The sequence below is a fragment of the Prionailurus bengalensis genome, chromosome X, assembly GCF_016509475.1.
Source record: "Prionailurus bengalensis isolate Pbe53 chromosome X, Fcat_Pben_1.1_paternal_pri, whole genome shotgun sequence".
Lineage (NCBI taxonomy): Eukaryota > Metazoa > Chordata > Mammalia > Carnivora > Felidae > Prionailurus > Prionailurus bengalensis.
In genome coordinates this window covers 15,019,460-15,045,303 of record NC_057361.1, presented here as the reverse complement: position 1 = coordinate 15,045,303, position 25,844 = coordinate 15,019,460, and the positions used below count along the sequence as shown (strand labels likewise).

The window sequence follows — 25,844 nt, the reverse complement described above, 5'->3', positions numbered from 1 at the left end:
TTGATAGATATATTTACTATTAAAAGCCAGGACACAAAACTATACTACAAGGATTACTATTATTTAAAACAAACTTAAAAACCACCTTCTTTCCACACACATGCATAGGGTAAAAGCTAGGAGAAATATACCAAAATCTTAATGCTAGTTGTAATAGGGTGATAAGATTAGAAAGCATTTTTTTCTCAATTTTTCTACAACGAGCTCATTTATTTTACAATGAAATATATCAATTTAACAAATAAGCAAATGAAAGAATAGTCTAGAAAGGTAACCTAGAAAGATCTTTATTAATACTTCTAAAACATCTGTGATCCTTACTTTGGGTGTTCCATTCTTTTTCCTACTATCATCTATCTCGTTACTTACCAATGAGTCATAATCCTAGAATCTTTTTCCCTTTTAAAATAAATGAAAGTCAATCATGTAAGATGTAGAAATAGAAACAAAATCATTTAAAATAGCTGACTCAACAAGCAAAGGGGGAAGCAGGCCTCACGTGGGTGAAGAAAGCTCCCGCTGGCCTGGAGGCCTTGCTTCCCCATGTTTCCTCACGTCACTAACCAGCAGAATCCTTGCTTGGGTGGTTCAGTGATGTGATGTGCACGGTTCCATGGAGCCAAACCTTGGTTCAGGCAGCGGGCTCCCAGGAGATAAGACTCGTTCCATTTCACAGTTCAGTCACAAGATAAACATGTCTTCCTACTAAAGCAAGCCCTGAAATGTCAAATACTATTCTCCTCTCTGTGATTAGGCAGCCCAGAAATGCATTTGTCAACAGGGGAACTGGAAAACCAGCCAGGGAAGAATAATGAATGATGGGTAGTTATAAACTTCCAGGATTTAAGCATAAGCCAAAACCATTTCCTAAGTTTTCACATATCTTTACTCCCCAAAGAAAACTAAATCCTGCAGCTTCATAGTTTTTTTTTTTTTTACATGGATAAGGTGTTTACTGAGAGAGGTTTAAAGTGTTCTCTGTAATCCAAATTAAATTTCTTCTATTCTTAGAGATTCTGTGGAATCTGGAAAAGGCTCTTTGAGAGGAAAATAGTTGTATAGAATTTAGAAAGACACATATACAATGTATGTATGTCAAATCTCAATAAGAAAATAATTCACTTTGATTGCCACATACAAAATGTAAAGTACCCACAGACTAATGCAGACTCGTATGTCACTGTATATAGAAAGTACCCATCTACTTACTGTTTGAGATTTCTTCTTTTTCTTTTTCATTGACCTGAAAAAACCTTGTTTTTCCTTTTCCTTGAGTTGTTCAGAATGACTAATGTTTTCAGGACTTTTCCTAAATGGGAAGACATTTTTATCATATTGATCTTTCAATCGTTCTCCTGCCATTATATGACAAATATAATGAAGACTAAAAAATGCATGAAACCAGATTCAAACAGCCATGAAAAATCAAGCACGTAGGTGAAGAGCCTCTAAAAAGCACAGGAGGAACTGAATCTAATCAACCATGGTTAATGATTAGCCTTTAGCACAGGCTCACTTTGAGCTATTATTACAAATGATCTGGTAACTGTGCTGCAGGACCATTTTCATGCTGTTGAAAACCTCTGAATGTGAGAGTCTGAAAAGCACACAGTTTAAAGGATGCCTTTTCCATAACCCTCCAAGGTAAATAACTGAAACATTTTCAATATCTTCATTTTTCTATTTACCTTTTAAAAACCAACTCAACAAGTTCATTATTAGTGGCTTGCCAAGATATTAAACATAAAAAAAAAAAAAAACAAAGCAAAAAAAAAAACAAAACCGTGGTACAAAAGCATTGTAAATAAAAGCAAAAATTGCCTTGAACTGGAAAATTCCCTTATAAAAATGTTGTATTTATTTATTGAAACTAAATTGAAAAATAGATCAGGTAAGAAAAAAATATAGACAAGATGAATGCTTTAATACAAAGCACTCTTGGAAAAAAAAGCTTCTAACTGAAAATACTGACAACATGAAGCTTCATAGCACTGACACCACCAGGTATTTTTTTTTTTTTTTTTCCAACGTTTTTATTTATTTTTGGGACAGAGAGAGACAGAGCATGAACGGGGGAGGGGCAGAGAGAGAGGGAGACCCAGAATTGGAAACAGGCTCCAGGCTCTGAGCCATCAGCCCAGAGCCCGACGCGGGGCTCGAACTCACGGACCGCGAGATCGTGACCTGGCTGAAGTCGGACGCTTAACCGACTGCGCCACCCAGGCGCCCCATCCACCAGGTATTTTAATACAAATAGAAGGTATGAATAGACAGCAAACGGGACATCTTGGCCCTAATAAGTTGGTGACTTGTATGTTAATAGGCCCTGTATTATTTAATTTACAGTCTTTAAAAAGCAACCCAACTGGTGTTGTTCAAAAAGACACATTCCATGGGCTCTACTTAAAATGTTAATATATGACTGTGGAAAGCCATTTTCTAAAATGATTGAATTCCTTCTATTAGCTGTTCCCTAAAATCAAGAGTAAAGCATTAAAGGTGAGAGTGCATTCATATTTATGGTTTTAGAACACCTAACGGTGAAGAAGTTACTAAAACTTCTAAGACAGTATGAGCAAAGCAACATCCTTTACTTGATTAAATCTGTGTGAAGGCAGAGAACATCTATACAAACTATTACAGAGCCACATGATAAAAAATACCATGAAGCTATCAAAAATAAATCACATCTTCAAAGAATTTTCAGTCATCTAAAGAAATATTTAAACTATAATACTAGGTGAAAACCACAAGATTCAAAACTTCCTACATAGTGTGAGCCCAACTGTATTTTAAAAGGGGGGCATATATGTGTCTATACACACATTTTTTTTTAAGGCAGGAATAAAATAAAATCTTAATAGCTATCATCTCTGGGTAATAAGATTATTGGTGATTTATTACTCTTCTTTTTAGTTTCAACATCAAACATGTACTACAGATATAATAAAAAGGTTGGACAAACCACAGAAAATTTATTTGAAAAATCAAAAACTCAAGATCTAAGACAATAAGGGAAGAGATTTAAAAAGAGAAACAGATAAAAAACAAAACAAAACAGGAAAACATGACTGAAAGAGCAACGATCATCTCTTCTTGTTTAGCTTAAAAGTTAATGGGAATACCGAGGAAGTAAAAACCCGTACTGTACGCCCAAGTGTTCCTGAAACTCATTAGGACCTGCAATTTTAAACATCAATGAGAGAGTTCCAAGTTCTGAAGTAAAACTTTCATAATACAACACAACCGATAAAAATAACTAGCACCGGAATTCAGAATAATACATTTACAATTTGAAAGCTAGAAAACTTCAAAACCTCACACGATGGAATGGGTAAGGATGGAATAATGAAAAGTTTGATTCTAAGTAACACAGTAAAACAGTGTAGTTTGCTGGAATCACGAAAGTACAACTCTCAGGATTGAAAGGAACCTCAGAGAGCATCTAAACCAACCAGCAATACAAATATTTTTACTGTCCTGTAACTTCCAGAAGTCAAAGAACTATTTGCTTATGATATAGCTTATATCCTTCCATAATGGGGTCTGCACCTAACCTAGAAGCACAGCCAAGTATTCGGATTAACAGGCAGAATTTTTTACCAATCAGAATGTAAGTCTAACAAAACCTCAAAGGTATGCCAGGTAGTAAAAGTGCTTTCTGCCAATCCAGGAAATTTTTAAGGGGGACATGTTCATCATGACTGCAAGCTCAGGACAGGAATGGGCGTTACGGTGAGAATGTTAATGCTGGCATGAGAGCAAGAGAAGGCTTGAGACACTAGGCCCGGGAGGAGCAGATTTGGGAGGGGAAGAAGAGTCTCTATCCAGTAAGATGAAAGTGAAAGGGCCTCGTAAGGGTAATGAAAGAAAAGAAGGAGCAGGACAAAAAGCCCAGGGTTTGCAGTTCCTTGTGACCACAAAAGGCAGGGAAGATGAATCAGAGACCCTCTGCAGGGTCTGTCCAGAGACACTGGATAAACTAGAGCCCAGGGGAAGGGGGAATGATGAGGAAAACATCTTCAGACTGAAGCTGAGCAGAGATGGTGGGGCCAAGATTTACGCAGAGAAAGATTCCAGAGACCAAAACAGAAAAGGAAATAAATTACTCTTGGACTAGAAGATGAAAGCTAGGAGTGAAGCATGAGTGTGCATGCATCACAAAAGACACCACAAAAAGGAAGTCAGAGAGAAAGAAAAACAGCACAAGTGTGTTGGGGGGAGACAGAGAGAAAGGACAGAGAAAGGGAGAAGCTACATGGAAAGACACACATGGCAGAGAATTAGAGAAACAAGGGAGAAAGCCTGGGAGACAGACTCAGAGAAGGGTGGACACGGAGAAAAGCTGCCTGGAACACAGGCACCTGAAAAGCTGTGTGTTGTACAAAAGAATGAAGACAGAGACTTCATCATTTACAACCAGCACTACTACAAATGAGTAAGAGTGTGTCCCCATAATTAACTCACTCGTGAATTCTAGATCCTATGATATGATTCTGTTGGTACAGGCAACAGACAGGTCCAAGAAGAGCAGTACAAGGGAAGGGTAGGTGGGTGGTCACATCCATATCAGGGGCAGGACCTTTGAGAAGGACCACCCAGCTAGTCACCTGGCCCGTTATCCAGGGCTGATTACACAGTTGGTGGGGGGCAGCAACCTCCCCCTGCTCTGACATCATTTAACACAACAGTTGTTTTACAGGGGGTGAAGAAGAAAGAGAAAATTCAAGAGACTCTCCTAAAAAAGGAAGGAATGAAAGCTGACTGAATCAAAGTCAACCAACATTTACGAAGCACCGTGTAGGCGGTAGGTCTGGTGTCAGGTGTTGGGGCCAGAGAGAAAAAGAAAACAAGGAGTGTGACCTCAAGCTGCTCACAGACTCAAGGCAGGACACTGGCAGGTTGGATGGAGGGTCAGAATCCTGGCGCGTCAGTAGAATCCCTCTGGGAGCAGCATGATATTCCCTGCTACCTCCCCTCCCCTGGCCATGGGACTAAGGTGATGTCTGAGAAGAAAATAATCAGTGAACAATTTTCTGAGTTATGGTAGCAAGCAATAATGGATGCCAACATATTCCTAACTTAACCAGAAGAAAAAGCTTGGGACTGTGCAAGCAAGTGACAGCAATCCTTCGCTTACCTTAATCACTGGGTCTTCAAATTAATTTGGTTTACCGTATAAACATTACTTTTAAACCCAATTTTGACAGCAGTCTTTCCAAATGTATTTATACACTTTGTCTTTCTTAAGCAAAGTAAGAGCAGCCTATTTTATAAATATATATATGCTATATGCATTATCTATTCTACATGTGAAACCAGAAGGGCTAAAAATGATACTGCCACTGGGAGCCCGAGAAAAGGCAAAAATACCCCTCACCTCTCCCTGGCTATTATTTGGAATCTTTCTCCCTCTTCACACTGTCTTGTTACCTGGCATTATTTCTTGCCTGACAACCTCCAGAGCCAACTGCTAAAACTGTGCATAAGAGTAAACAGGCTTATAGGGAGAGTGAAGGTGTTTTCTCATTAGTAAGGATGAATCTGACTGCATTAACCCTGTTTTTCTTGTTCTGAGATATTCTGGCTTATCTCCCAGTTTGTAACTGGATTCTGGATAGCTGAGATGGCCAAAATAACTACCCTGGATAGTATACTATGATATCTATTATTTCATGTTTATTTTTAAAAAATTTCTTTATTTAGAGAGAGAGAGCATGTGCATGGGCACACAAGCAGGGGAGGGACAGAGAGAGATTGACATATTGAGAGAGAGAGAGAGACAGAGAGAGAGAGAGAGACTGACTCTCAAGCAGGCCCTGCATTGTGAGCTTGGAGCCTGACGTGGGGCTCGAACCCACGAACCACAAGATCATGACCCGAGCTGAAATCAAGAGTCAGACACCCCAACAATATCTATCACTCTAAAATATGATCTAGTAACTCGATTCTTCCATTGCACGAAGCATGTCCGCTGTACAAATATTCTCTTCCCAAAAGAAATGTGAAGTACCACTATCAAGGAGAAACAGACTGCCCTTAGGCAAGTGATAATTTAGGAACAGCGAGTCACTATGTTACCATAACAAGGCTCGTTCACGTTTTTGTAAGTTATCAAGCTGCGTTTCTCTCAAATATACACAGTATGGTGAACCAATGAGATATCTTGTTCAAAGACAAAAAAGTTAAGGTAAGTCTCCCGAAGGACAAGTACATAGCAGTCTTAACATGAGGGGCAGTGCAATTCAAGCTATTAATTCTGAAATTCTCTGAAGCCTCATAACAGCAGAATCAGAGTAGGGGTGACTCGTTGAAGACGTGTCTAAAGTCTAAAGTTCAACGTCCCAATTATGTCTCTAATTCTTTTTTAAAAAAAAAAAATCTGTTTCCAGGTTTCTACATATACCCTGGTCTAACCAAGCTCTACTCAAATGGACTATCAAAAAGACAGAAACAGGGGTGCCTGGGTGGCTCAGTTGGTTGAGTGTCTGACTTTGGCTCAGGTCATGATCTTGCGATCTGTGAGTTTGAGCCCCACATCAGGCTCTGTGCTGACCGCTCAGAGCCTGGAGCCTGCTTCGGATTCTGTGTCTCCCTCTCTCTGCCCCTCGCCCACTCATGCTCTGTGTGTGTCTCTCTCTCTCTCTGTCAAAAATAAATAAACTTAAAAAAAAAAAAAGACAGAAACAGTATGTTGTTCATACTGCCTATCCCATGTTTGGTTTTGTTTTGATCTGACCTACCTAAGGTTGATAGAACCATGTTAATCTTTAATTGATGCTCTTTTAAACCATCACCACTCCATCATGCAATAACCAAGAGGAAAAACCATTTCTTCTCTACTTCCGTATTCTCACTAATGAGAGACACTACACTCATGGCTTGTCAAAGCTGGTAACTACAAGAAGTTGTAGTACAGAAGAGCTGGTCTACAGTCACATAGAAAACGTACCAAAGTTTATCAGCAAAGGAAGTAGAGGGGAGACACCTGACAAGTCATACTGAAGTCAGAAGACATTAAGGATATAAACTACTGCAGCTAACGGTAACAAGTCACGTCGTGCCATGCACTGCTTTAGGTGCTTTTGATGTTCTCCTTCATTTGATGATCACATTAATCCTCTGAGGGAAGTAGTATTCTTAGCCCTATTTTACAGATGAGGAGACTGAGGGACAGAGGTTCAAGTCACACAGACAAGAGTCCAACCTCTTAGCCATTAATGTAAACACTTTCATTTAATAAATAAGGCAATGGACGTAAACTGTGCTTATAAAAGTATTTACAGCTTTAAAACCATCATTTTTATTATTATCTTAAAAATAATTAAATTGTTTTCACCATAGGGCACAGTAACACTAAGACCTCAATACAACCCTGCCAGCAGTGTGAAAATTACGCAACCACCTAGGGTCAGGAGTACTGAAGGACCTCAGACCCTTCTATGGCTTCTAGCAACAAACACCAGAGTTGAAATCTGACAGGATCGTCTACATTATTATTATTTTTTTTTTCAAAGGTCCTTGGGGTGCCCGGGTGGCTCAGTTGGTTAAGAATCCAACTCTTGGGGCGCCTGGGTGGCACAGTCGGTTAAGCGTCCGACTTCAGCCAGGTCACGATCTCGCGGTCCGTGAGTTCCAGCCCCGCGTCAGGCTCTGGGCTGATGGCTCAGAGCCTGGAGCCTGTTTCCGATTCTGTGTCTCCCTCTCTCTCTGCCCCTCCCCCGTTCATGCTCTGTCTCTCTCTGTCCCAAAAATAAATAAAAATGTTGAAAAAAAAAATTAAAAAAAAAAAAAAAAAAAGAATCCAACTCTTGATTTTGGCTCAACTCTTGATTTTGACCCGCATATGGTGCTGTGCTGACTGTGTGGAGTCAGCTTCGGCTTCTTTATCTCCCTCTCTCTCTCTCTCTCTCTCTCTGCCCCTCTCCTGCTTGCTCACCGGCTCAGCTCTCTCTCAAAGATAAACATTTAAAAAAAAAAAAAAAGCTTATAAAATAAAACAAAATGTCCTTATTCCCCAAACACATCTGCTGATGAGACTTAATACACAAAATAATTCTCTCCCTACCTTTTTACTACATATGACGCAAAGGACATAAAAGGATAAGCAAAGCTGGCACATCATTTTAACCTTTGACTACCATTATGCTTTTGTGGTGGCATAAAAGGTGTTGCCCTATTTCTATCTTTTCACCCTGAATGAAAGACAGGTGGCATCGAGGTGAAAGTTACAAGCTTTGGAGTCAGACCTCATCTAGGTCTAGATCCTGGCTCCCCTCTCCCTGCAATGGGCCGTCCAGCGCCAGGCAAGTGCTTTCCTTTTTCTAAGCTGCAGCTTCCTCACTTACAGACTGTGAGCCGCCCCTGTCTCAAGGGCTAACTGTAAGAACCAAGCGAGATGGTGCACACAAAGTGCTAAGCAAAGTGTCCGCTATGTGATTCAACGGCAACGAAAGAGACAGTGAAGGACATCATTCCTATCAGAAGAATGCAATGGAAGATGTGAGGCATTTATTGACCCGGCAGATTTTTCTTTTACATGACATTTAATATAAACGCTGAACTTGAAATAAATCATTACAAATAATGGCAAATCATCATCTCCTTAACAAACACTCTCTCTTGAGAAAGAAAGCAAGCTAAAAAGTGTATTCCAGATTTCTTTGAAATCTCCAATCTACAATTGGAAAAAAGAGGAAAAACAAACCAGAATACTCACCATGGATCGAATGCTGGTTGTCTTTTTGAGTGGTTAGTTCCAGAACTACTCTCTGATGGTAGGGAAGACACTCTGGTTGATACATTATTTTCATGGAAAGAATTGTCTGGACGAGGAGATGGCACTGAATAAAGAAAACATAAGTCACTGAGGTACTTTTTTGGCCAAAGCAGTTCTTGATTGATTCGATTGCATTGTCTCTCACACAAATAAAATAAATAAATAATTAAGTCAAAATCCTTCTCTGCCCTTTATATAACTTTTGTGTTTTCTGAAGGTAGAGGCATTCTAGGGAACATTCCCCTCCCCACCCCACCCCCACCCCCCTGGTAATTATCACATTAACCCACATGGGTCAGTTAACGTCAGGCAATATACATTCAAAACAGAAACTGACCTGTCAGCTGATTAACTGAGGAACATCATAGGATATTTAAAAGTATGAATAGGACAGCCCCCCCACCGCTTCACTGTTTTGACATTCTTTGAAGTGGAGGCTTTCTTACATCAAGACTCAACTATGCAAAATCTATTCTTAGTCTGAAGTGACTCTTAACAATATGTGTGCTGGAATATACTAACTGTGCTTTAAGCCTTACACTTGGGAGGCAGAGTCAATTTTGTATTGTTTAAAACTAAATTCCAAAGAAATTCGGTTATTTGCAAAAAATACTATTTTCCTCTAAGTTCTTAATCCAGGAATGAACAGAAAGACAAACCATAACATACATGAGTAAATACTTTCCGCCCTTTGCAGTGCGGATGGGGGCGTTAGCATCTTTTTCTGTCAATTTCTAAGCTTGGTCATAAATCAAAATATATTGCAAATTTCATCACAAAAGAAATATACAGGCTGAATATCAAGATAAATGACACCATTTCACTTGACTTTTGACCAGCAGGACTGAAAACAGGAAGTATTCTGGAAACATCGGTCATTTCAATGATACCACTAAATCTTCATCCAGTTAGATTTAGTAGAATCATTGAAATGACAGATCTCTCCAGATGTTTCACCTAGTTAAATCTTTTCCTTCTATTTCTGGACTTTATAAAATAAAAAAAAAGTTCTACCTGCCAAACCCTGAAGTAGATTATGAGGAAGACAAATGAGGGGCTTTGCTGATATGAACCAATTTAATTTACTTGTAATCAAACTAAAACTGTCTTTCCTAATTAATCAAAACTTTGTGAACATTTTATATTAAAGTATATACCCCAGACACCTATAGAAATAACAAAGGTATGGTCCATTTTGGAAGTAAAACTTACAATGAAAGAAGAAAAGGCATTTGCTCATATACACTAGAATATTTTAACTCACTTTAACCTGAATTAAAATTTTAGTCCCTTAAGATTCTAAAGTAACCATAGCATGAGAAAAAACAGAGTGCATTAAAGGTATATTTATTGCCCTATGCTCTTTTCAAATGCGGAGGTGGGAGGGAACAAGTAGCCTAATCAACATACATTTAGTCCTAAATAACACTTCTATACATTTATTTAGCTCAGGTTTTGAGTTAAAATGACCAAGCAGCTGTCTGTGTTCTCCCCCAATTCCTGCCCCTTTCCAGCTGTCCTCCCAAATCAACAGCATAGTGAGAAGCCAAAAGATGTGGGTGGGGGCGACTGTAGAAGGTCATGATGACTCTTAGAGGCTTTAAGAAGCTGAGCCTCTGGAACACCCAGGACCTTGCCCCTTCCCTGGTGGGCTTGCTGTTAAGTCTCCCCACTAGGGGCTAGGGCTCTGCAAGGGCTCTCATTCTATTACTGCATAGCTCTTCAAAGAGGATCCCTTTCTCTGTCAACATCTCCTAAATCCATACAGCCTCCAAAGCATCTGTTTTAGTTGCCAGTTAACCATCAAAGTATATTTAAAAAACTTTTTTTTAGTTTTTATTTATTTATTTTGAGGTGGAGGGCAGAGAGCGAGGAGAGAATCCCAAGCAGACTTCCGCTGTCAGTGTCAGCTCGACACAGGGCTGGAACCCACGAACCATGAGATCATGACCTCAGCTGAAATCAAGAGGTGGATGCTTAACCGACTAGCCACTGAGGCACCCCTAAAGTGCATTTTTTTTAAATATTTATTTTGAGAACGCACACGCAAGTGCGGGAGGAGCAGAGAGAGAGAATCCCAAGCAGGCTCCACACTCAGCACAGAGCCTGTCTTGGGGCTTGATCTCATGACCGCGAGATCATGATCTGAGCAGAAATGCTCAGAAATGCATGAGCAGAAATGCTCAACTGACTAAGCCACCCAGGCTCCCCTCGAAGTATACTTTTTAAGGCTGTGCAAGTGCACTTGAAGATTTTCTTTCATTCAATCAACAAATATTTATGAGGGGCATCTGGGTGGCTCAGTCGGTTAAGCATCCACTTCAGCTCAGGTCATGATCTTATGGTTAAGTGGGTTTGAGCCCCACATCAGGCTCTGTGCTAACAGCTCAGAACCTGGAGCCTGCTTCAGATTCTGTGTCTACCTCTCTCTCTGCACCTCCCCCACTCATACTCTGTCTCTTAAAAGTAAATAAATGTTGAAAACATTTTTTTAACTTATTAACAACAACAACAACAACAACAACAACAAATACTTGGAAACTGCTAGGCAGTGTGCTAGTCAATGAGGGTAAAAGAGGAAAATATGATAAAGGGGCTTGCAACCTTGTGAGAGAGAAATGTAGACAAAGAATCAGTACCATGTAGTCTGTGTCATGTTAGAGGCCTAGACAAGGAACCATGGGTAGAACAGAGAAGAACACACTGGACTTTGGGTGGAAAGGGAAGACATCATACAACAGAGGACTTCAAAGGAGGACCTTTAAAGGGACAGGAACAAGCGATCCCAGCACGGGGAGGAGTGTGTTTCAAGATGGAGGAGCTAAAAAAAAAAATTAAAAAAAAAAAAAAAAAAGATGGAGGAGCAGCAGCTGGAGAGGATGGCAAGGGCCAGGGCATGGCATGTCTGGAAAGTCATCTTAGGGAATTCACATTTTGTTCTGATGTCAATGGGAAACCACCAGAGGACTCTTAGCAGGTAAAAGGTAGAGGCCTGGGGGCAGGGCAGGGGGTGGGGGCAGGCAATGAGTTGCCTTGCTCTATTTTTCCCCCTGTAGCATTTATTACCCTTTACTTTCTACATAATTATTACATTTAGTGTGGTTCTCTCCTCATTCTCGCATAAGCTCCGTGAAGGTGGAGACCTTTGGCTGTCTTGTTCATTGACATGTTCTAAATTACAACAGTACCAGGTACACAGGTGACATCAATAAATATGACTTAATTGAATGAATGAGTGGTATGGTCAGAACACAGCTTCAAGTGGATCATTCCAAGGACTGGTTTGATGGCAACCCTGGGAGACAGGGAGATCAGGTGGGAGGCTACACAAAGAACCTAACTCAGAAGCCATGAGGGCCTGAACTAAGACAGTGGGACACAAAGCAGAGAGAAGTGTTGGAAGGCGGCAGTGCAGACAAGAATGGCACTGACCTGAAGTCAGGGCAGTGAAGTGTTGTGGAGGCCATGGGCTGGAGGTGTAGTGAGGGGGAAGGGAGAGAGGACCCCAGGGGGTGCTAGGGGCTGGGCTTACCTCGGTAGAAACTGCCAACTCTCCTCGGAACAGGATCATTGTACAGGTGTCTATTTTCTTTGGGGGCGGTGCCATCATCAGAGTGGGGGTCATGATATGCTCCACCCTGAGACAAGAAACAGGTTTATAAAAAGTAACAACAGAGCGATGATGATTTGGCCTATGAACTTACAACAGTGCCTAATTGATCCATAACTTACTCCAGCATCTTTTAAAGAGAACTCAGAATTATGGCATGAGGAAGACTACTTAACTTTATAAGCCCTTACATTATTTGTGGGAGAAGGACTATGAAGAAATCTGAAGAAATTTGAAAAGACAGGCTGTAATGATGTCACATGATCACTCTTTACAGACAAGTTTTAGGGTAAAAGTTAGCAACTGTGGAGAATTCAGACCTCAGACTTCTGCCTTGCGTGGAATGAAGAGGTGCCTTCTCTGGAGGATTCTTTAACGGAAGATCGAGCCACAGTCATCTCTGGAGGGAGCTGTTCTCCAGGCTGGAAGTCAAATTTAAAAGGATTTATAAGAGTGTCCTGTTCCTAGGGATGAAAATCACCTAACTCGCCATGGGCTTTATTTGGCATAATTACTACCTTCACCAGCTAAAATAAAAAATGTTAGTTGGCTAAAACACAAATTGTCCCATAAAAGAGTGAATCATCTGATGAATGTAAAATAATTCAAACAAATGTCACACAGATGGAAAGTGAAATTCTCATTAAAGTTAAGGCAAGCAGGGAAAGAATTACGCTGAAAATAGTTCAATTAATTATTAAAAACAAAGAAAATTATCTTCCCAATATCTAGTCATGTTTCTGTGCAGCACTCTAATTAGAGATTCTATTAGTTAATCCAAAATTTCTCTAGCAGATCCAAAATTATTTTTCATGAAGAACTTAAATGGCAGATTCAGATAAAATCAAATATTCTTTGGATATATCAAGGAATAGAATCAGCACCCTTAATAATAGGGCTTAAAATTTCCTACCTACTGTAATGTATGTACTTAAATTTTCTTAATCTTCCGTACGATAACGGTATTTGTATTTCGTGTATTCTCTTAATCATAATCATGACAGCACACATCTCAGGAGACACTACCTATTTCTCTCAAGGAAGTGAGACACAAGCTAAGAGCAGCCTTGGTCCACAATGGTGTGTACTGAGGGGAAAAGTAGCATTTTCCACCCTTGAAGAAAACAAGATTAAGGAACAAAATTACCAAGCCATGAGGAGGAGTTGGCTGCATTGTGTATTTGCACAACACACACACAGAGTATTATCTTGAGTCTTACGTGATGTATCAAAAAACACTTTACTTGAATTTTAAATAGGATTCTCTCGGTCTTTGTCTCCCTTGCTCCCCAAATATACTATGAAAGAATATTTTGGGCAGGAAAATCATCCAATGTAGCCCTTCTTCCTACTTTGTGACAAGATCTCTTTTGAATTTTATCACCTGTATTGTTTACAAAGTCCTCTAGAAAAGTTTTTTTATTTTTTTTTTTAATGTTAATTTTGAGAGAGAGGGAGTGACAGAGTGCAAGTGGGGAGGGGCAAAGGGAGAAAGAGACACAGAATCTCTAGCAGCCTCCAGGCTCTGAGCTGTCTACACAGAGCCCGATGCAGGGCCTGAACCCACAAACCGTGAGATCATGACCTGAGCCAGTGTTGGATGCTTTAACCAACTGAGCCACCCAGAAGCCCCTAGAAAAGTATTTTAGAAGACAAATGATTTACATCTAACCTAAACTCTTAAGTGACAGTGCCAGTTCAGTCCCCTTCCTCTTGTAGGTGGCCGCAATACTTTGTAAGAGAGCAACTCCCATTGTTTACTCATGACTTTAGTTACTTGTCAAGCCATCTGCCATCTTTGTGCCTTTAAACTTGTACTGTCTTGCAGGTTGGCACTGTACCTCCTGAACTGGAGTTAAAGTTCTGTAACAGTTGGATCTGTGTTGAGTCCACAGTAACCATTCATAATTAGCTCATCTCCACCAGATTCACAAAGTTGGGGTTTTTTGTTTGTTTGTTTGTTCTGGAACTGTGAGAACCACTCCATTTGTCTTTTCTCCAAGTTATAGCTTTCTGTTTTTCTTACTTCTTCTCTATTTACACTATGCTTAGTGCCAACACACTTTACCTGGTTTTGACCTCCATCTAACGTCTAGGGGAGGCTGCCACATTCTGGAGATCTTTCTAGGCCCTACGGGTTCTCTCTAGGTGGACTCCTCTGACCACTGCTCTGACTCCAATCATGGCATCTCCCACCATGTGCCATCTCTTCCACGTGCAAGTGTGCATCTCTTGCTCCCCCTCTCACCTGGGCACCAGTCCTTCCAACCTCATGCAGAACAGCTTTGCTTAGGGGCCCAGGGTCACTTCAGCCTCAACAGGTCAGCACGATGCAGTGCTAAGAATGCTGGCCCTGGGACCTAGACACTGTTTTCAGGATCCCAGCTCTGCCCTGGACTAGTCGGGTAAACTTAGGCAACCCATCTAACTTCTAGGAGCCTCAGCACACTCATCCACGAAATGAAGGGACTGAATTAGGTGATTTCAAAAGTCCTCTCTTGGGGCGCCTGGGTGGCTCGGTCGGTTAAGTGTGTGACTTCAGCTCAGGTCATGATCTCGCGGGCAGTGAGTTCAAGTCCCATGTCAGGCTCTGTGCTGACAGCTCAGAGCCTGGAGCCTGCTTTGGATTCTGTGTCTTCCTCTCTCTCTGCCCCTCCCCTGCTCACACTCTTTCTCTCTCTGTCTGTCTCTCTCTCTCTCCCTCAAAAATAAACATTAAAAACAAAAATAAAAATAAATAAAAATAAAAAGGTCCTCTCTCCTACTCTGAAAAGGAGTTCCTAGGTAAGGAGCCCGAAGGCTTCCTTCTTCCTGTATTTAATCCTTCAATTCACACATCCTGTTGCATGTACTTCTGAGGAGTCCTTAGGACCCATGATTTCTGTTTCCCACTGCAGTGACTTTGTCTAGAACATACTCCCATCACCTCATACTTGAATTACTGCAAAAGCCACCTCAAATCTTGCATTTTTCACTGCAGCAATATGGAACAAATTGCAATCCCCAGAGCACACCATGCTGTTTTACGTCCCTTAGCTTTTGTCTTTTCTGCCTTCCCTTCCATCCTCTTTCCTAACATCAACTCCACTTTCTCCCCCTAGGTAAGCCCCAGAAATCTCTTCTCAGATGCCACCTTCCCTGGGAACCTTCCACAACCCCTGCCTGAACTGGGCCGTGCCTGTGCGTGGCACACTCACCTCTAGCACAGTGCGGGCACACAGCCTCACAGTTATTGCCATGACTGATCCCTGGCAAGTGTGCCCTAACATGCACTCCAAGAGGACAGGGACCATACCTTTTTCCTCTTTCTCAGGAGAGCCTATCATGCTGCCTCGGTCACTAAATACTTGAACACCATAAGAGACTCTTAAATACAGAGAACTAATTGAGGGTTGCTAGTGAGGTGCTGGGTGGGGATGGGCTAAAGGGGTGAGGGGCATTAAGGAGGGCACTTGTCGGGATGAGCGCTGGGTGTTATATGTAAGTGATGAATCACTTCATTCTACTCCTGAAACCATTATTACACTATATGCTAACGTGGATTTAAACAAAGTAATTAAAAAAAATGTAAAAGAAACAAAGGAAAAAGAATATACTTGAACACATCCTCATTCTTGAGCCATCAAAAACTTCTCTCTACATCCTAGCTCAGGGCAAGACCTTTAGTTGCTCCCAAAGCCATTTCTAACTGCTCCTGTTCATGATCTTTTCCTGTTCTCAACTCCTATTTATAGCCAGTGCCATAGTAATTTGCTTCTTAATTATTTCATTGTTATTATGTATAATTTAATCTTCCCTGAAAGAAGAGAAGTTTCTCAAGGGCAAGAACCCCTACCTCAGACTCTTTTGAGTGTCTGAGAACACCCAGAATAGAGACAGTGTTAAATGTCTAGAAAACAGGTCCCACCATCACAGAAGTAGCAACAACTAAATTTGTTCAAAACTCTGTGCCAGCCACTGGACACGGTGCTTTATACACCATGTTTCAACCTCACGGCACCACTCAGATGAGGAATCTGAGGCAAAGAGAGATTATATCACTTTCCCAAATTGACAGTCTGAAGCAGACCGCAGAACGAGGATACAAACTCAGGTCGGCCTGGCTTCCCAGCCTGAGCCCTTGGCTATGCGGACTGCTCATTTACTGACAATCTCCACCCCACCTTCAGCACCCATCTCGCTAAGCCCCCCATTATATATTCCATCCATATTTTCTGGAGTTCTGACACACGCTGATGAACCTATTTTCACATCTTCTAAAAGGGGAGTACAGTACTTTCCCTCCATGAAACGCTTTTCTCCTTCCGATATTGGCTTATCTCTACTCTCATTTCTTTGATGCAGATGAATGTTTCATAGCATGAAAATATAATTGAAAAAACATGTGTTCTGTTGTAAGAATGCTACTTCTCTTAAGCAGGTTAGTGTCAGCAGTTCTAGAGTCTGAAAATCAGTAAGATGGAGGAAGCATTATGATAAAAATATTGCCTAGAGATTTACAAAAAAATCCAAAAGACTGCAAATTAACATTTATCTTGGTCTGAAGTCAAATTTACCTATAGTTCTAGAAAAAATTGAAATTTTTCAATTCAGTGAAAATGAGTAAGGTATAAGTAAAAAGGGTATGTTTTAAGCAAATGTGGTCTGGAGAGACTGAAGAAAATCTCCACAAATCACACTAAATTTTGAAAAAATTAAAAATGAACCCATATAGCTGATGAGTTCTGTAATAAATCAAAACAGGATTCTCTCAACAAAATATGCCAGAAAGGAACACTTAAGAATAGAAGCAAATTTCTAAAAACACGTTTGTTTTTTTTTCAGTTCTCTTGAGTACTCAACAATTGGCTTAAATAACTAATTATTTAAAACAGTCCTTTAAGTATCGCTTCCCTAAATGCATTTTATCAAAAAAGCACAAGCTCCTACAGTAGGGAAACTTGCACTGACCCCATTCACACCCCTGCACCACCTTCCCATGATGAGCCAACAGATCCAGTCAAGGTCCTAAGCTGTACCTGAGGTGATAAGAGCTGCAGGCTGTTGGCCCTGGCCGCCATTCCTTGCCCTACGCTCAAGTTTCCGTCCAAGCCTTTGGCTCTCACTTTGTCCCGGGTCACGTACATGGAATGCCTGTGTGGACGCTGCTGGGAGGAAAAGGGGCTAGTGTAACCCAGCCCATAAGAAAAAGATTCATGAGGTGCGGACAGAGAATGGGAATGGCTGCTGTCCATGTGCTCTGGCAGCTTTAATTCCTCCATCGTTTTAGAATGCCTGGTTGTGGTTCGGCGGGAGTCAAGAGTGCCCTCACTTCGATTATTTCTCCCCGAGGGGCTCAGCAAAGTTCTCGTGTCGCTGTGCCTGGTGGGGGTCGGGCTGGTGGGAGAGTTCAAGTCCAAGCAGCTGGATGGGAAGTACCTACTGGTACTAGACTCTGCAATTTGGGCCCTGGCTTCAGAAAGGTTGCTCACAGACTTGGAGTCACTCAAAGCCCCGTGGCTTTTGGCCTTGGTCCTGTAGGAGGGACTCCTAGAGGACTGGGGAATAGTGTCAATGTAGCTATGCCGGCTCTGTTTTTCACTGGGCTGCAGCGTCCCGGCTTTGCTCTGAGAGCTTTCCATAAATGAGTGCCGGTTCTGCTGAGATCTGCTGCTTGACTTGAGGTACTTTGTGCCTGGGCCTTCCGAAGGCTTCGGGTCAATATTAAAATCAAACTCTGTCTTTGACTTAGCTTCTTTTGGGCTGAGAAGATGTGGTATATTGTTGTTGGTAAGATCTTTGCTGGTAGACCCAGGTTGGCTGCTTCCTTGATAGGTTTTGGTATGCATGGGACTAAGAGTAGCTCCAGCAAGATTTCCGTTTAGGAAAGTTTCATTGGCGGGAAGGCCTTCGTCAGCCCGGGGCAGACCCACACTTAGGTTCTGGATATCCTTGCTGTTGGATCTGTGGTGAGACTGCAAAGCAGTACTTTTACTGGCTTGATTTCTATGTTAAAAACAAAAGAAATACATCAGTTTCCTTCAATAGAACACACACAAAAAGTATTGTTTAAAAAAACACCTCAAAGACTAAAAACGTTAACTCGCTCAAACGTGTCAACAAATCACAAGTAACCATAAGAAGAAAGCTGCTTACATCAAGTTAGTCTGCAACAAAGCACTGGTCCTGATGAAATGATTTTGGCATCCTTAAATGGTCAAGTAACTTGTTGCCAACCTCCTCTAACTGATAATCTGGGAAAGCATGTTTTTGCTATACTGGTGTTCACATGAGTGTTTGTTATAAGACGCCTGATAGGGAGAGAGCTAAGCTATAACAAACTCTTTGTAACTCTTTGCTTGAATATCAGAGGCAACGTTTAGATTTGAAGGTCATGATGTTCCATCCTTTTTATCTGTAAACCTTATTGCCTGCTTCAGACATAAATACTAACAGCACATACAGACATCAATATCTCTTTTTTAAAAAAAATATTTATTTATTTATTTGAGAGAGTGGGGGAGGGGCAGAGGGAGAGAGGGAGAGAGAGCATCCCAAGCAGGCTCCACGCTATCAGCACAGAGTCTGATGCAGGGCTGGATCTCACAAACCATGAGATCATGACCTGAGCTGAAATCGAGAGGCAGACGTTTAACTGACTGAGCCACCCAGGCACCCCCATCAGTATCTCTCTTGTGTTTAGTCTGTATCATCAAAGACTGAAAATTCTTGCAATATACTCAATAAAATAAACACTCTAAAAAGAAATGTAAACTTTGCTGGAAAACACGATGATCAATGTTTGTTTTAGAGAAGTGGCAATGCTTGGGGTACTTAGATAGCTCCTTTACACTAAACAAAAACGCGTCTCCAACTGGATCACAGGGATCTGGAGAGTTAATTTCTCTCCAGAAGACACAATTTATTCTCTTCATCATCTCACATGTCATTATTCCAAACCGACTGAGACCTTCTTTAGGATTTAAAGCTTCATTTCCTATTTGGCTTAAAATACAAAATATGAATCCACAGGAAAACCTTGTCCTCCATTGGAAAGCTGAAACTGACCTCACAGCAAGTTCAGCTTGTTCTACTGTAACTATTTAAAGAATCAAATTATAGTTTAAGGTAGGATGTTTTTATTTTATTTTTTTTAATTTTTTTTTCAATGTTTTTTACTTATTTTTGGGACAGAGAGAGACAGAGCATGAACGGGGGAGGGGCAGAGAGAGAGGGAGACACAGAATCGGAAACAGGCTCCAGGCTCTGAGCCATCAGCCCAGAGCCTGACGCGGGGCTCGAACTCACGGACCGCGAGATCGTGACCTGGCTGAAGTCGGACGCTTAACCGACTGCGCCACCCAGGCGCCCCAAGGTAGGATATTTTTAAATGAAAAATAATTTACATAATTCCCTTTTTCCTATGCATTCAGAAATTCTGCTGCAAATATTGCTATTGCTAAAGATGGTGTGATATGGGGGAGTTTTGTTCCCATCACATAATAACTGGAAGAAAAGTCAAATTTTTTGTCTGTATAATGGTAATCTGTGAAACTATGCCTTCCCATTTTCCCAGAGAATCCACTGCTCAGGCATCAAAGGTTAAGGGCTTTTTTCCTGTCCTCCCACCTTTCAGAGTGTTAAAACAAAAAACAAAAAAACAAAAAACAAAAAACAAAACGGGTATCTGATATCAAGCAAGTCTAGAACAGTTGTAGAAGGCTTCATTTCCTAAATGCACTTACTAATCTCTCCCAGTTCAGTCACAAGAACTGCAGCAGAAAATAAGGTCCCTTAAATATGAGCTAACTAGGGGCGCCTGGGTGGCTCAGTCAGTTAAAGTGACCAACTCATGATTTCGGCTCAGGTCATGATCTTGTAGTTTGTGAGTTTGAGCCGTGCTGACAGTGTGGAGCCTGCTTGGGATTATCTCTCCCTCTCCCTCTCCCTCTGCCTCTCCGCTCCTTGTCTGCTTGTATGTGTGCTCTCAAAATAAACACATAAACTTTAAAAAAATCTTTAAAAAAATTTGCCAACAGCAGATCCCAGATCTACAAAGAAATTATAAAGAAATGAAAATTTCACTTTCTATTAAATGATGTCAACAGACTCTATCCCCAGATCAATAAGGGGCAGTTAACATATCCTAAAGGCATCAGGTTTTAAACCATCAGTGTCATTTGTCAACTTGTATCTTGGTAACTAAAATATCTTAGCAACTTTTCAAAAACCCAAACAACAATACACAAATAGTCTAACCCATAAATAGATCTACGTGCGCTGGTTATCCTCCATTTACCCAACCTCCAATCTGTTCTCCATTTCTCTCCGCCCCATGCAAGGCCTTAGAAGTCGAATGCTACCTACTGCATAATCCCGGATCCCTTGCCACCTAACTCCCAGTTGGGCTTAACAGTGCAAGGGGCTGGGTGCTGTCTTCCCTACCCCTTCCCAGCATCAACACCCTAACTCAGATCATAGCTGTGTCTCTCCACATTATAGCTCTCATGGGATGGATCCTTCTGCCTACCTGCCCTGGGCTCTCATACTCCTACTTCCTCCCCTTTCTCCTTCAGGCCTAAAGATGGTAATAGCAGAGGTAACACATGCAGATGTTGGGCAATGACCGAAGCTCCAAAGAAAACCAGAAAAGGAGTGAGAACAGTGAAGACAACCGCTAGAGCTTTTTGAAACTGTTGGAAAACACTGCTCTCAAAGTAGAGCATAAACCTACATGTTAGGAAGAACCTATTCATAGCAATGTAAGATACAATTTCTAATGTGAAAAGGAAGGCTATAATGTTAAGACAGAAACATTTATGAAAGAGTTAGGTTTCCCATAAAAGTACAAAGAGCCTAAACTGCTATTCTGAAAGCTTCTCTTAGTATTAATTTGAAGCCATTGAGCTTTGCACATAATTCTCAAGTAGAAAGGGCATCAAATTGTCTTCAAATTGGAGTTCGGCCAAAGCACAACAATAAAAAACTGCTCCGAAAATTCCATAGATCTCTTTGGCACACAACTGTAAGGAATCTGTGTTAAACTGCCAAGCACTTAAGAGGATTTTATATATAAACCCTTCTGAGATGGCTGGCAGGATAGATAATCTCTTTAGTTAAAATAACTTTTCAAAATAAACATCAAAGATGCAAAGCTACACTTTTATGGAGAAGGTTGGTGAGGCAGAAGTAGTGAGAGGGTAGGGCAGACCGAAGTACCATCCCATCATGTCCAAGGGAAGCAGAAGCTCAGGACAGTCTGAAGGAGACTTAGGCAGGGGCAAGGTAATGCATGGGTCCACTGCCTTTTCTACAGAGATATGAACTTGGACAACAGAAGACAAGGTGTGTCAATGTGTCTTGGGGACGAGGCAGGGGAATGCATAAGTGGCAGCCAATGTGCTATGATGCTGTGAACACCTCTACAATAGTGCTGGGAAGTCCGAGTTAGCCATGGTTTGGTTAGAATTAGTGTCCCCAACAAGAAGGGATTCCATAGTGAAAATACGAACCATAGACAAGCGGAGAGAAAAGGACATTTCCAGATACATGCAAATTGAGATGAGATCATTCCTAGAGAAACCACTTAGGCCCTTTTCTTTAAAATTCTATACAATGTTAAGATCCAAAAAAAACCAAATTCTTCCAGAGATTTTATTTACTGCTAATTTCTATTCTGGTCTACCTCAAAAGAAGATTTGGGCAAACTCCTTAAAGACCCATATAAACCATATCCTCATCACCACACACATCCTCCTGGACAGATTCCTAAAGGGGTTTCCCAAGGACAGCCTCGGATCCCCACCGGGGATCTCTCAAGGCCATGAGAGGACGAATACACAGGCCCCCTTTCATGGTATGGGTTATACCACTAATTACTATAGCATGAAGCAAGAATTTATCATCTGTCTACTGAAATTTACATCATTGGGGTCCTTTTTCTTTGAAAATGTAAACTAGGGGAATCAAGTGATAATTAAGGTAGAAGAAAGACAAAAGCACTTGAATGAGGAGTGATCCCAGATAAGACACAGGCATAATGTGAACTTCCTAAATGCAAAGGAGCAACTAAATGATTAATATTATTCCTTAGTGTGCTAAAATCTCATGGAAACAAACAACAAAGTGAACACAAACTTGATTAAACAGAATTTGAATCTGCTCTCAGGTCTCCTTGTGGGGGCGGGGGAACAATATAGGATAAGTGGTTACTGCCAATTCATGGATATGCTCACAGATCTTGAAAAAGTAGCAGGTTTGGGACTTTCAAAATTCCAATAGATTAAGAACAATTGTTCTATGTGGAGAGAAAACTGCGGTAAAATGAGAAAAATTTATATTCAAAAAGCTTCATATTAAGAATTATCATTTTCTGTTTCTCTTTTGACAGTAGATGAGATAAACTATTTCCTATCTTCCAGAATCTGAACAATACCAGATGACAAGACCAGCTTCTTGGGAGAGGAAGGAAGCTATCCCCACCCTAACTCCCTACCCCATGACACCCAGAAAATAGTTTCTTTTTAAAGATTATGCTAAAAAAAATTATTTTAAGAAGCACCAATTTTAATCACTATCTACCAAACTGACTTTACTATTTCCATATTCTTATTCTTATGAAAAAAGAACTCTTCAACTCAACGATTAAAAGAGTGACAGGGGCACCTGGCTGGCTCAGTTGGAAAAGCGTGCGATTCTTGATCTCAGGGACATGAGTTTGAGCCCCACGTTGGGAGCCCCACTTAAAAATAAATAAAATCTTTAAAAATAATAATGAAAAATAAAAAATAAACAAAAGAGCAACAAAAACACAAGACCCTTCTAATAGAGTAAAACCTACTTGGTTCCGTTGCAAAGACTGTCCTAGGTGACTTCCTACCCACTTGTGTTTGGCATCCTCTTCTCCCTGAGATCCCTTTACCCTCACCTACTCTTTTTCCTCCAAGCATCACACCTGAGTCCCAGATACACAGACTCTTGTAGCTCATGAAGCTAGAAATCCTCTTAGTTGCTAACCCATGCTATCTTTCCCAGAAAATGCATAGGTTTCCATAATATACTTGGTTAAGAAAGTCTTTAAGACCCACACAACTCTTTAATTGTGGTTCTGAATCATGTAATAAGCATAAGGAAGATATTTTTGAATAAAGAGGGCTTTCCTTCTTTTCTCTAATTGCATCATTTAAGCAGCCACCTCCTCCACCTACGTGTAAGACCAACGCTGCATCTGTATTTCCTTAAAAGGGAATATTTACCTATTAGACAAAGTGCTGCTTTCCACGTGGTAAGGTTTTCTTTTTGCTGACCTTGAAGGGGAGCGATCCAAAAGCCTCTGGGTTTGAAATGTAGGGTGATTCAAACACTGTTCTGTCAGGTATCTGTCAGCTGGGTCCAACTTCAGTAAATTCTTAGGAAATAAAGTTAGGATTTAAAAGAACATTATAAAGTCAAATTTAAATTGTAATAAAAACCTTATTTATTTTCTTATAAAAGAAATGCATGGTCATTGCAGAATATCTAGCAAACACAGTTTGGTCCAAAAAATGTTTTTAAAAATCTATCTATCTAAATTACCAATTAATTTTACTATTGTCTTCTGGGAATAAGCCTTCTCAGCCCTTGTTTTGAATATCATACATACATATTTTTTAAATAAAATCTGGCTCATGTTATACATATAAGTTTTGGATCCTGCACTTTTCAATTACTAATAAAAAACATTCTTTAAAACATAATTTAAACATTTTTAGTATATTTTGCAAATATATATATTCACATGAAAGAATATACATTCATTTTTCTCCTGTCCCCCTCCTGGGAGGCAGCCCATGTTACTGGTTTCTTGTGCATCCTTTCCATAGACACAGTATCTCTATATGTTCCTTTTATTTTACCCAAATAGTAGCAGACACACAATGGCCTATACTTAGCTTTCTTTACAATGGACGTTAGATCTTAAGAGGTCATTCCATATCGATTAAAAGCTTTAACTCTATGGATATACCTTAGGTTGTTTTTATCAATTTCCTAATGATAAACATTTTGGTTGCTTCTTTTATCTTATTATTATGAACAATACTGCAACAAATAACTTTACAATGTTTTTAAATGACTGAAGAAGTTTATGGTATGGATGGGATGTACCATCATTTATTTCGTCTCCTCCTATTGGACATTTAGATGGCTGCCGCTTTTTCACTATTATAATTAATGCTAAGATAAACACCTGAAATCCTTGCATTCATCCACGATCTCTTTCATAGGATACAGTCCTACAGATGGAATTAGTAACTATGCAGACTTTTAAGGATTATTTTCTATGTGTTGCCAAATCAATCCCTAGGGAGGTTGTCTAAAACGATACTCCTCAGCATGTGAGAATCTACCAATTTCCTGGCACCTGCATCAACAATAGGCATCATCCTTTTTTTCGTTTTTTTTTATTTTAAGTACTTGTAAACTAGAGATTTAAAAAATGGTATCTAGAGCCACCTGGGTGGCTCAGTAGGTTAAGTGTCTGACTTTGGCTCAGGTCATGATCTCACAGTTTGTGAGTTCAAGCCCCACGTTGAGCTCTGTGCTGACAGCTCAGAGCCTGGAGCCTACTTCAAATTCTGTGTCTCCATCCGCCACCCCCCCCCACTCTCTCTCTCTCTCAAAAATAAATTAACATTAAAAAAAATTTTTTTAAGCGGTATCTCATAGCTGTTTTAATTTACATCTGTGATTACTAATGAGGTTGAATATTTTTATGTTTTTTGGTTATGTATATTCCTTCTTTTCTTACTTTTCTATTTGTATATCTATCCTAATTTGTAAGTGTTCTTTATATATTACGGTAGCTAACCCTTTTATGTTGCACATGGATGTTTTAATAACTAAAATGCTTTCTTCTAATATTATTTATCTAACTAGTAATTGGACAAGCTTTTAAAAGGTGAATCATTATAAAAACTGATTTTTGTTGGCAAATTAAGCAATTACATAAAACATAAACCATAATACCTAACACAATTCAATAGAGTACACTGGAATTTGCTGTGATGACATTCTTTTTTTTTTTTTTTTAATTTTTTTTTTCAACGTTTTTATTTATTTTTGGGACAGAGAGAGGCAGAGCATGAACGGGGGAGGGGCAGAGAGAGAGGGAGACACAGAATCGGAAACAGGCTCCAGGCTCTGAGCCATCAGCCCAGAGCCCGACGCAGGGCTCGAACTCACGGACTGCGAGATCGTGACCTGGCTGAAGTCGGACGCTTAACCGACTGCGCCACCCAGGCGCCCCTGCTGTGATGACATTCTTACAGCAAATTTCAGCAGCAGCATTCTCCCTCAGATCCGGGAAGAATGTTGAAATTCCAGCATTCCCAAATCCATCTCTAGGCTACTTTCATTGGTTTTTCCCACAGTTAATCTCTTTTGATTCACTGTTGAACAGTGAGAGCAAACTCAGATTTGCTTCCAGTAAGCCAAAAT

General features: G+C 40.4%; 1 protein-coding gene across 5 annotated transcripts in view; it reads right to left on the bottom strand.

The window, feature by feature from the left end:
* The window catches only part of CDKL5 (cyclin dependent kinase like 5), a 214,930-nt gene that overhangs the window by 29,994 nt on the left and 159,092 nt on the right, over nt 1-25,844 (bottom strand). For all 5 annotated transcript variants that reach the window (XM_043570770.1, XM_043570769.1, XM_043570768.1 and 2 more), the window contains 6 exons: nt 23,624-23,775; nt 17,408-18,374; nt 12,710-12,811; nt 12,312-12,417; nt 8,720-8,843; nt 1,210-1,309 (listed from right to left, as the gene is read on the bottom strand). In XM_043570770.1, the coding sequence (XP_043426705.1) occupies nt 1,210-1,309; nt 8,720-8,843; nt 12,312-12,417; nt 12,710-12,811; nt 17,408-18,374; nt 23,624-23,775 (1,551 nt within the window). The remainder of the gene's footprint in view (nt 1-1,209; nt 1,310-8,719; nt 8,844-12,311; nt 12,418-12,709; nt 12,812-17,407; nt 18,375-23,623; nt 23,776-25,844) is intronic.